Genomic DNA, 11,891 nt, shown 5'->3' with positions numbered 1-11,891 from the left:
ACAAATAATACCTGTTTGAGTTGCAGTTTATAGTTTGCCCATCATGCTTCTTGAACATTTGACTAAGAGAAAGGTGTCCAAAATACTCTTCCCGTGTGAATAGCCACTCTTTAAGTTTCCTTTGAGGGCATTTTCCTTATATGGAAGCACTTAATATTTAGCCTCTTTAACAACAGTTAAGAAAAAACCATAAATATTTATACACTGGCTCAAGATTTCAATGTTTGTCTTGAAGAATGTTGGCTCCAGAGGCTATACCTCTTTGTGCAACTTCTAGCAAAAAACCGAAAGTGCACAAGTGAAGTTTGAGGGGAGTGAGAGTTGTTCTGATCTTAACTCTGAAATGTGCACAGACATTTCCCAGTCTCTTTAGTCAAGCATTTCTGCCTCTGAGAGAAATATGAAGACCTGTAGCCCACAAGGTCTCAGGCTCTGTGGGGTCCGTGGTTCATAGGCTCTAGGATTTGAGAATCAGGCGTGGGAGATTCAGGATAGCCTGTCAATTCCCTCCCTTGGTCTGTAGCTGCTGCCTGCCTCCTTCCTGCAATTTGTTTCCTGGGTCCTCATTATGCCTGAATTTTGGATTCCCACAGCTACCCACGCTTTTAACTGTCATCTGTGACCCTAGCATGTCCTTAACCTTCAAGTATATTTGATATGTAATCCAGTGTTGTGGATAAATATGGGTTTTGGAGCCAGAGAGACTGGGTTCTACTGCTTATTGCTGGCTGACTGATGTGGGTAAGCGGATTTTCTTCCATGTATCTCAGTTTCCTCAGACATAAAATGGTCACAGCAACACCCACCTTTCAGGGTGACTGAGGATTAAATGAGGTAAGGAAAATGAAGTGGCCGTCAGTTAAGTAACCAGGCATCAGAAGGCATATGAGCCCAACATCACCACCACAACACTAGGTGTTAAAGAGCACCACATACTGAGTTAAGAGGGGGGGTGGTCATAGTATCCAAAACCAGTTTGTAAGCAGCACCCCAACTAGTCAGTACATGAAAGGAAACTAGGCTACAGGGGAATCGTAGGAGATAAATCTTAGTTTTATAGCCCGTTCAGAGTGTCAACAGCCTCCAAATTAGTCTCACATACCTTTCACTCTCTCAGACAGTAAAGACACCAGCAACGTAATGGAACATGAATGATATGCGAAAACCAACACTCTCTATAGTACAGCCTCAGGCCATGTGGACCTGGAAGTTGGTTACAGTAAGCAGATGCTATTATGGGAATCCACAGCCGCTGACCACTACAATTGGGAAGTAGTCTCTTATTAAGGCCATTCACATTTTGGTTTCCTGTAATCCAAATTTTCAATTTCTCTCCCACTGTGACCTCTGTCTAAAAAGTCAGGGATGGGGGGGATGGTGGGAGGAGGGTGGAAAGGGTGGATGGCAGCTCTCAGGACCGAGACAAGAAGAAAATACTGTTTAACTGTAAAGAAGAAATGCACTCAAACAGGGAAAAAAGGGGAGGGGCGTCACCAGACAGATTTTGTTGAATGTTCGCGAGCCATCTCATGCACTGCCCTGGGCACGCTGGTTACAGTGGTGAGAAGTGCTAACAATGGGCTCTTTACACCAAAAGGTATTGCTGATTGGGCAAGAGGGAGGGGAACAAAGGGAAACACTAACTGAAGTAAAAGTGCTCCATTTTGTGGACCTCATTTGGTAGCCACCAAAAAGTACCCAACAGCTGCCAAGGAGGAAGCATTCTGTGGCTTCTTCGAAAAGAAAGGCACGCCATCCTAAGCGTTGAAGAAACTGTCCCCGAACTCAGCGATGGTGGCACTGGAGCCTCCTAGTCCACTCACAACAAGAACTTATGAATGAAATAGCTTTTTAACAAAACGCTGAATATCCCTAGCTGATGTCCGAGACCAACATGCCACATACCAAATTCTACTCCATGGTAATTTGCCCCATGAGAAAGACATTGAAAATGAATATAAAATAAAAGAAACACAATAGTCAATTCAGGTTTCTTGCAGATTTTTTCCCCACAGCTCCCCAAATAAGGAAGCTATGACCACCGTACTACTTACTCTGTACATATACTACAGCACAACCTTGTTCCCTAAGAAGGAGCTCTACCTTGCCCGCTACCTAATATGCCCATCAGGGTTCTCATCACTTGCTATTGGTAGCACTGCTTGCTTTTGTGAGTTTCCTATAGGGGAAGACACTGAATCAGATGTAAATCACTTGTACAGAAACATTCACTAGAGGAGAAAAAAAAAAAAATCTCAAATGGATCTGCCTGGGGTATTACAAACACTTCCACACAGCTGGTTGTCAATAGCCAGGAGTCATTTAGAACTTTAGAAGCACAAAGTTTCTTGAGGGTGACTGAGAAGTAGAGACTCCCAAGTATTTTTTTCTCTCTCTTTATCACTCAGTGGACACACAAAATAGGCAAAGGTATACACTCTCTCATATACACACCTACACAAATGTTCATGAGGAACTTGCCCATAACTGAAGTTTAACATCTATAGTTTCAGCCACTTGGGAGCTTTATCTCTGGAAACGTAGTATTTGACCCACACAAAAAAACAAACAGGAAACGGAGCAATTAAAAACAGCCACAGAAATTAAGAAACGCCTGTAGGATATAGTGACAAGGACTCTAAAATCGTACTGTTAGGCAGCTTACAACTGACAGTTAAAAGCTAAAATACAGAAACCGTAGTCTGGCATATTTAAGTCTGCTTTTACTTAAGACTACAGTAAGTATTATGAACCACAACCTCTTGCAGAAAAGCTCACAGGGTCTTTACTTGCAATTTTTTTCTCCTCTACTGATTCCCATATGCTCTGAAATGCCTTTGCTCTAAACCTAACTCCCCAAGTTACATATACGTTTTCCATCTCTGACCCAACTAAGAACATACGTAAATAAAAACTGCTTACTCGGAGCGTCTTGGCAGTCGGGGAGGGAGATGCTGGGGGAGAATCAGACTGAGACTTCCTATTCCGAGTGAATTCTTTACTTCGGGCATATAAAGAGGACATGATTCCTCAGGATGTAGACAGACACTCAACCACTGGATTCTTCACACAAAGCTGAGAAAGTGCCCCTGCAGGTTACCCTCACAGAATCTCTCCTTTTAGTTGATGCAAGAAGACTTTGGATAGAACTAAATAAAGGATAAAAGCCACCCTGTAAATTATAGTCTTGCGCTCTAAGCCAGTCCACAGTGAAACAGAGTCTGAGAGGCGTGCTCCATCAATATTTTCAGTTCAGCTTCAATCACAAGTGCCCAGGACTTGTAGCTTACGGTGAGGGTGCTGTGCTGAGCCACACCTTTTATGCCTAGATTGAGTCCTTGATTCTCCCAAAAGGACACTTCTTATTGAGACTTGCTCCCCAGTAAAACCTGAGTCTAGGTTCCCGATGACACCAGATTAAATCCCAGAGGAAAGATGACCTTGGATCCTGTCGGAGACGAGCCTGGGACGAACTACCATTGCTTTATCCAGAGGGAAGAAACAGAAATCCTCTGGAAATCATGCCGTCTTTCCTTAGCTGGACTCCACTGGGCTGGAAGGGGTTTAGAACTGCTGTGATAAATTCAGGTTAAACAACTCAAAAAAACCCCCCCAAAACAAAAAACTACAAATAAGGAACCAAGAGTTTATGAGAAGGAAGCCGTCTGAGGAAGTCAAGTTTCCCTGAGTCCTCCCAGACGAAGCTGCTTTTACATATAAACACTCACAGTCATACACACATCTTTTCCCCTCCCCTCTTCTATTTTCTGACATTCCAAATCCCTATTCGCTCAGCGAGGAATGCTGGAGAAGAGCCAAGGGCAAAGATTCACTTTCAACTCAGAATTCGGGTTGCCACTTGCAGGAAGAAAAGAAAGCCTGCCAGCTTCTAGGAATAAAGGGAGGCTCTTTGGGGACATGCTCAGGGGCAAAGCCCACCAACCTTCTGGTATCCACTGCTTCGGCGGGAGTAAGCAGCACGTTCAACGGCGGACTTCTCTGAACAGTTTGCTAAATATCAGATGGGGACTTTTCAACTTCTGGATCTCTTAAGTAACAAAGCCCTGACAGACACATCAGTCAAAGCACCTTCAGGCCCTTTGTGTTCCATTTTAATGACCTGTCGTTCCTGCCGAACCACAAGGAAGCCCAGCAAACTGAAACTTTGGCCCACTGCAAAGGAAGCTCTCTGTATATTGCAGACTTGAATGGCTGAGTCTCTAAGTATACAGCTTACCAGAGTTTTCTGAAACACCGTAATCAGGGAAGACCAAATGGGAAAGGGGTTACAGGTAAGGGAAAAGAAGGGGTCAGAAATGAAGAGAGAAAACAGAGACAGTAGCAGAAATGCAAGACCACAGGACTGAGTTACCCACAGGGAAAATTAAGAGTTAAAAAGAAAGGAATTTATTTGCTTGGTGTTGAAGGTTTTTGGATTTGGCCTTGAAACATCTCAAATTTAATCTTTTGCACTCTGTTGTCATCACTACCCTATCCAACATTTCTAGGCCAAATGCTTTCTAAGCCAATGGGTTTATCCCCAAAGTAACAATTCACTTCTCTCTGGGCTCTTGGAAACTCTACCCTGCTCTCCCTTTTCCTACGTGAAATTTATACTTTTTCCTTCAAATCTTCCTAGCATGCCACTCTTTTTTCCTCTATTTATCTTGATATCTTCATTATTCTTATGACAAATTTTGTTAAATTAATGAAGGGAAGTGATCAGCTATTTGGGGGTTGGTCTGAGGAATACAGGTTGACAAGGGTTTATAAGAGCACCTGGGCACCTGGGTGGCTCAGTTGCTTGAATGTCCTACTCTTGATTTTGGCTTTGGTCATGGTCCCAGGGTGGTGGGAGTGAGCACTGTATTGGGCTCAGTGCTAGGCATGGTGCCTGCTTGGGATTCTCTCTCTCTTTCCCTTTGCCCCTCTCCCCAACTCATGTACTCTCTCTCTAAAATAAAATAAAATAAAATAAAATAAAATAAAATAAAATAGGCTTTAACTCATTCCCAATCTAAAAAACTTAAGACTGATCAATTCCACCACAAACCAGATTATACTGTGTCTGAAAGGCCAGTTCTTTTGGGAATTCAGATCTATGAATCTTACGTTTTAGATCCTACTTATACAGTTAATCTCATCTGATAAGAATGAGTTTTTCTCTATTAGATCTCTTCACCTAGAAAAGAAATATTGATGTAAATCTAAATAGTAACATTCCCACAGCAAGCATGATTGTCTAGGGAAGGATTAAGGAGGGATACTTTTCACTATCTAGAATGAAAGTTACCAGGTTACATTATTCCTCAAAGAAATGGCAAGAACAAGTCTGATCAGTTTCCTGACATGTTTCTGTAGGTTTATACAATGATTTCATTTCTCATTGGCAACTGAAGAGGAAATGTAAAAGCCTGTTACTCCCAATTATTATTCCTGTCTCTTTTCACTTCTATCTTACATCTAATTCTAGGCAGTACTAACAATGGTAAACTCTCTTATATTTTAAAGTGTTTTAACATACATTATCTCACTTGATCCTCTCAATGCTGACAGGCAGTAATCTGGTCTAGTTAGGAGATTGGCTTTATATAGGGGAGTTGAGCCAATAAATAAACATATTGAGGGTAATGGGACCTAGATTTCTCAATCTTGGAGAAGGAAGGTATAAATAAGAAAAAAGGTAAAGCTAGAATAAACCTTGTGATGATATGCTGGATTGAAGGTATCGGTGTGAACCAGTGATTTTAAATATATAGTGACATAAGTAACTAGAGATGTGTGTGTGTGTGTGTGTGTGTGTGTGTGTGCGCGCGCGCGCGTGCGCGCGCCTAAGTGAATGCATCTATATGTGTGTTTCCTAGCTCTCTCCACTGCGAGATGGGGGAAGAGCAACACTCCAGTAGCATTTCACACACCTAGTGCCCAGATCATCGTTTCCACATGTACTCTCCAATAAAAGGAACACGGCTCCCTGAGAAATGGCTAATTCCAGAGCTGGGGCAGGGAAAGAAAATGAGCCTGGGTCTCTTATGTCAGAAAATAAGGAAGCACTTTAACAATAATGGGAACATAACAAAAGGACATGGAGACCTGCTTAAAAAGCCAACTTGAGATAAACTGAGCATCAAAATAAATAATGACAGTGAAAAGTTATAACCCACTGAACAAAAAAGGAGTCCGTGAACACACATTAATATAAATAAATGAGGAGAGAAAGTTCTTCCTTACAATAGAATACCTAATAATAATGTAAAGGAGTAATGAAATTTAAAAAAAATCACCATTTGGCAAACACCAATGTAAAGTCAATCCAAGGAAGGAACATTAGTGGATACCAAAGCTAGTAGGTTAAAACAGGATGAGGAACTGGATTTTACATAATCTCAAAGTATCGCCTATTAATCACAAAAGTGGAAAAGGGAGATGTACTGTGGAGAAACCTAGCAGACACCATCTTACTCAAGTGGCCAAAGGCCAACACTACCAGTAGTGGGGCAGATTGTTAGGGCATAATGAAAAGCAAAGGACTGCTTCTGTAACATTGTGGTAGAAAATGCATAAATTAGGTCTACTTAAGAGGAAACACTGGGCCCAAACTGAGGGACATACTTGACAGGCCTGTCATCTTAAAAATATCAAGGTCATGAAAAGCAAGGAAAGACTGACTAAAGAGACATGAGAATTAGGTCTAATGTGTGATCCCGTATTGGATCCTTCTGCTACAAAGAACATTATTGGGACAACCTGGTAAAAACTGAATGTGGTCTCTGGGTGAAGGATATACCAGAGTTCTCTGTACTATTCTTAAAATATTTGAAATTGTTTCAAAATAAGAAGTTAAAAAAAAAAAAAAACCCTAGTTCTTTCATACTACAAGGGTGGGAAATGGGCCAAATGAGATAACTTCTTTTAACTCCAGAGAACTTTTGAAAGACAGTCTCTCATTACAGATATAATTAAGATGGTGTTCACCAAAGAACTGCATTTATTAATGGCAGTAAGCAATCACTTGGGCTAAAGACATAATGACTATGAACTAAGATTCATTAGATGGCCATGAATCAATTTCGTGGTTCACAATCAGATCAATAGAACGTGAAACAGAACAGCAAATATGATAGCACATGACACAGAATAGAGTAAGGGAAGGCTTTCATGGAACCGTTGTTTTAGTTAGGCATAATACATTTATAAGCATACTGGGTCACAGTGTAAAATGCATTTCTTTTTTTTTTAACTATTTATTTTTGAGAGACAGAGACGGGGGGGGGGGGAGGGAGGGAGAGAGAGAGAGAGAGAGAGAGAGAGAGAGAGGCAGAGAGAAAGGGGGACAGAGGATCCAAAGCAGGCTCTGTGCTGACAACGGAGAGTCTGATGTGGGGCTTGAACTCTCAAAATATGAGATCATGACCTAAGCCAGTCGGACACTTAACCAAATGAGCCACCCAGGCACCCCTAAAATGCATTTCTTATTGTGGGTCATGGTCAAAAAAGTTTGAAAGTCAAGAACAAAGAGCTAGTACAAGTCCTTTGGTGGTGAGAAGAGAAAGAACAGTTTCTACTCTGGCATGACAGGAGGAGAATTATCTCATCCTTGAGTTATCAAACTGGCAAAGGATAGGTGCTTTGAACTAAATTTGACCCAGTATTACACTGCTTCATCAGTAAAATCTGAAAACGCTATAAAAAGTCATTACTTATTCTGCAAAATTTGGGATCTGGTGGACAAAAACCAGACAGAATGATTTTGTTATGGTTGATACAATTCCCAGAAGCATCTCTAGTGTCAGACTGTCAGACTTTCACCACACAAATATTCAGACTACTCAAATGCACCCTGCAAATCCTCTGTGTGTTCTGTGGCATGACTGGAGAGTCCTTGAATGTCACTGAAGGGCTTTCACTAGAGGAACCAGTATCCTCCTGACTATCATGTCAAAAAAGCATGTTTGGAATTCCAACTTTCTTCCTAGTTGAAGAATATGGTTTCCCCCCTTTCCCCAATAAACTGATAATTCAAGATCAATCAACAGTGTTCATTACAACATGAAGGGGGAGACCGTAGTTAGAATTTGTAAGCATATTACACTTTGGGTATCAAACATGGCATTAGTATTAAGTTCACAGAAAAAAACATTTTATTCTGCTTGCTGTATTTGCTATTCAACTGAGACCGGTAGCCTGCAAAAGGGTCCTGTTATTTATCCAGGATAAAGTAATTAAAAATATTTCTTTAAAAACTTCATCTTGGGGCGCCTGGGTGGCTCAGTCGGTTGAGGGTCCGACTTCGGCTCAGGTCATGATCTCGCACTCCGTGGGTTCAAGCCCCGCATCGGGCTCTGTGCTGACAGCTCGGAGCCTGGAGCCTGCTTCGGATTCTGTGTCTCCCTCTCTCTCTGGCCCTCCCCCCGTTCATGCTCTCTCTCTCTGTCTCAAAAGTAAATGAATGTTAAAAACAAAAAACAAAAAACAAAAAAAACTTCATCTGGTAAAGATTTTGAGTAGGGCAAGGATTAAGAGTATAGAAGGTCAGACAGAATGTGAAAGCACAGGTAAAACAATAGCCAGCTAGAAAGAACATCATTTGCTCTTGGGCTCTGAGCCAAACTAAGTTTTAAAACTTTCTGAGGGTAGAGCATACAAATATAAATGGGTGTGCAGTGGAAGGGGGTAGATATACCCGCAAAATGGTATATTAACTATGAACAACTTCTGGAAGTAAACCTCATAATTCTATTAGATTGTAAAACCCGGAGGCTTTATATTATCATTCTGCAAGTCATGCAAAATCTAATTTCTTGGAATTAGTTACATTTAAAATTAAAATGATCTCAGAGTGGTTTCCCAATCTCAAATGTTCCCTATCTATATTTTTCAAGTTCTTTTGTTACAAAAAAGAAAACAGGACAACAGAATAAAGTCCTGAAGTGCTTCTGGCTAAGAGATCATAAAAGACCCTCTCCATTAGCACTTGTGAATGTCAGAATCGAGTCCAAACTATGAGATGGGTAAGTCAATAAGTAAATGTTGTATGACTGTAGCCAGAAACTTCAGCCCTAGACTTTTCTGATGGGGCCCCAAACATGAAACTCAATCATCTAGAACTGCAATTCTAAAATTCTATTTTTGGCATAATGCCAAAAGAATCTTTACCAACACCCATTTCATCAGATATAGCAAAAGTATAGGAAAGTTCTTCTTGGAAAGTAAGTATGGCTTCCAAACCACAAGGTCTTTAAAGCCTAAAGGAGATTGTTAAATTGGCAGACATTACCTAGTCTTTCAAAAATTCTTATGCTGCTTCCTGCAAATCAAATTTTTTGGTAGCTTAGTTTAAAACTTCTGAGTAGTCACAATACACAGTATTTTAGTTCAGATTTCGGAAAGAAAGTAATGAGTCAAATATGACAATTAAGAAGTATAAGTAGTTTAAGATCCCTGTGCCTCCTTTTGGAACTAAGAGTTTGAAACAGAGCAATCATTTTCAGTCCCATTTATGAATATAAGTGCCAAAGAAAATACTTTTATTTTCAATCATCAATTGACACTTTTCTTACATCAATCCATCTAACCCTATTAAGTACTTACTCCATGCAACATACTATTAGGGTTATATAAAATTCTTTAAGACATGATTACTATCTTCAAAGAGATTACAGGATATCTCAAGATTTATATAACTGCAAAGCAAGGGCTCCATACTGCTAAAATTAACAACACTACAATCATCTCACACCAGTCAGAATGGCTATTATAAAAAAATACAAGAAATAACAAGTGTTGGCGAGAATGTGAAGAAAAGGGAACCCTCGTGCACTGTTGGTGGGAATGTAAATTGGTACAGCCACTATGGAAAACAGTATGGAGGTTCCTCAAAAACTTAAAAGCAAAAATGCCATATAATCCAGTAATTCCATTGATGTAACTCATGGAAAGAAAATGAAAACACTATTTTAAAAAGATATATGCACCCCTGTGTTTATTGTAGCATTACTTACAATAGCCAAGATATGGAGGCAACCTAAGTGTCCATAGAGAGATGAATGCATACAGAAGTGGGGTATGTATATACAATGGAATATTACTCAGCCATAAAAAAGAATGAACTGTTGTCATTTGTGATAACATGGACAGACCTAGAGGGTACTATGCAAAGTGCATTAAGTCAGAGAAAGAGAAATACCGTACGATTTCACTTACATGTGGAATCTAAAAAAACAAAACAGGGCACCTGGGTGTCTCAGTCAGTTGAGCATCTGACTTCAGCTCAGGTCGTGATCTCATGCTTTGTGAGTTCAAGCCCCACCTCAGGCTTTGAGCTGATAGCACGGAGCCTGCTTTAGATTCTCTGCCTCCCTCTTTCTGTGTTCCTCCTCTGCTAGCACTCTTTCTCAAAAATAAGCATAATAAAATAAAATAAAATAAAATAAAATAAAATAAAATAAAATAAAGTAAAGTAAAGTAAAATAAAATAAAATAAAATAAAATAAAATAAAATAAAATAAAACAAAACAGAAACAGATTCATAAACACAGAGAACAAGCTGGTGGTTGCCAGGAGAGAGGGTGGTAGAGGGATAGGCAAAACAGGTGAGGGAGGTTAAGAGGCACAAACTTCCAGTTATAAACTAAATCACAGAGATGAAAAGTCCAGTCGAGGGAACATAGTCAATAATGCCATATTAACCTTGTGTGGTGATCGGTGGGGACCATACTTCCTGTGGTGAGCACAGCATAATGTACAGAATTGTCAAGCCACTGTGCCGCACACTTGAAACCCATATAACATGGTATGCCAACTATACTTCAATTAAAGAAAAAAGAATTATAAGCACAAAAAACAAACAAACAAAAAACCCAGTCAAGCCATACTCTTCCATACGTTCTTAAGTAATCTCTAATTTCATACTGAACAAATAAGGTGCTTTTAAAGGAGACCACCAGTAGCTCACAGCCAAGTCTGAAGAACAGAGTGCAGAAGAGCTGCATTTACCATTCCATGTATTTATACTGTGGTTTTTATTACTGGGCACCTAGAGGAGCCACACGCATTATTTGAGGGATAAAGGGCGTATGTGAGAAGTTCTGAAGAGAGCAGGAAGTTCTTTGTCACGTGACTCCTTTGTCCTTCCATTTTTCCACCTTAATCCTCATTTTTAATTTATATGTTACGAAAATCTTCCCCTTCTTGGGGGGTAGGGAAGATCAATGATGTGAACTCATGTTTAATGATTTCTCCTGTGTAGATGATTCTGAGTGAGGTAGAAATACTAGGGATTTTACCACAAAATGAGTCTCTTACCCTCAACTTCTCCTTTGAAATGAATCATTCTAGAGTGAAGTATCAGCCTTATTCCAATATACGGAAATAAAGAGCAGAAAGAAGCCATGCAATTCTTTCCACCTAATAGAGGGCTTCCGACATGTGTTCTTTATGAAAAAGCAATAAAAGCTAAAAAATCAGACCAACAAAACACATTCACTGAAAACTCTGGTGGGTTGCTTAGGGGTGAGGGAAAGAGACAGTGCCATTTTCAGGTACAAGGCAGTAACACAGAGGCAAAGTAAAGTAAGATAAGACCCACAAGTTGCTGAGCATGAAGTTCACTAATTTTTATTAGTCTACAAAACGTTCCCCATCTTGCCCTTATATACTTAAATAATATGCCAGTGTTATAAAAGTTTAAATCTCAGAAACTCACTTAAGGATAAGGGATTACATAGGCCCTTTGAGAAACCTGTCCCAGAATTGGTTTATAGGTTTAGTGTTTTGCAACGAAATTTAAACTGAGCAACAACTAAAAAAAAAAGGTGAACAGAAGTGAAAAGCTACCTCCTTTTTATGTAATAACTTATGCAGCTTTTCCTCCACTCACACTTTCTTTCTAG

General features: G+C 40.0%; 1 protein-coding gene across 9 annotated transcripts in view; it reads right to left on the bottom strand.

The window, feature by feature from the left end:
• Positions 1–11,891, bottom strand: part of PPP1R12B (protein phosphatase 1 regulatory subunit 12B) — a 218,904-nt gene that overhangs the window by 43,757 nt on the left and 163,256 nt on the right. The window contains exon 1 of one of the 9 annotated variants that reach the window (XM_043568098.1): positions 2,923–3,738. The exons of the other annotated variants lie outside the window; for them this stretch is intronic. Within the exon in view, the coding sequence (XP_043424033.1) occupies positions 2,923–3,024 (102 nt within the window). The 5' untranslated portion in view covers positions 3,025–3,738. Of the gene's footprint in view, positions 1–2,922; positions 3,739–11,891 lie in introns of those variants that run through there. 9 annotated transcript variants of the gene reach the window in all.

The sequence above is a fragment of the Prionailurus bengalensis genome, chromosome E4 (genome assembly GCF_016509475.1).
Source record: "Prionailurus bengalensis isolate Pbe53 chromosome E4, Fcat_Pben_1.1_paternal_pri, whole genome shotgun sequence".
Classification (NCBI taxonomy): domain Eukaryota; kingdom Metazoa; phylum Chordata; class Mammalia; order Carnivora; family Felidae; genus Prionailurus; species Prionailurus bengalensis.
Note: the sequence above shows the minus strand (reverse complement) of the source record. Positions and strands in the feature narration are given on the sequence as shown.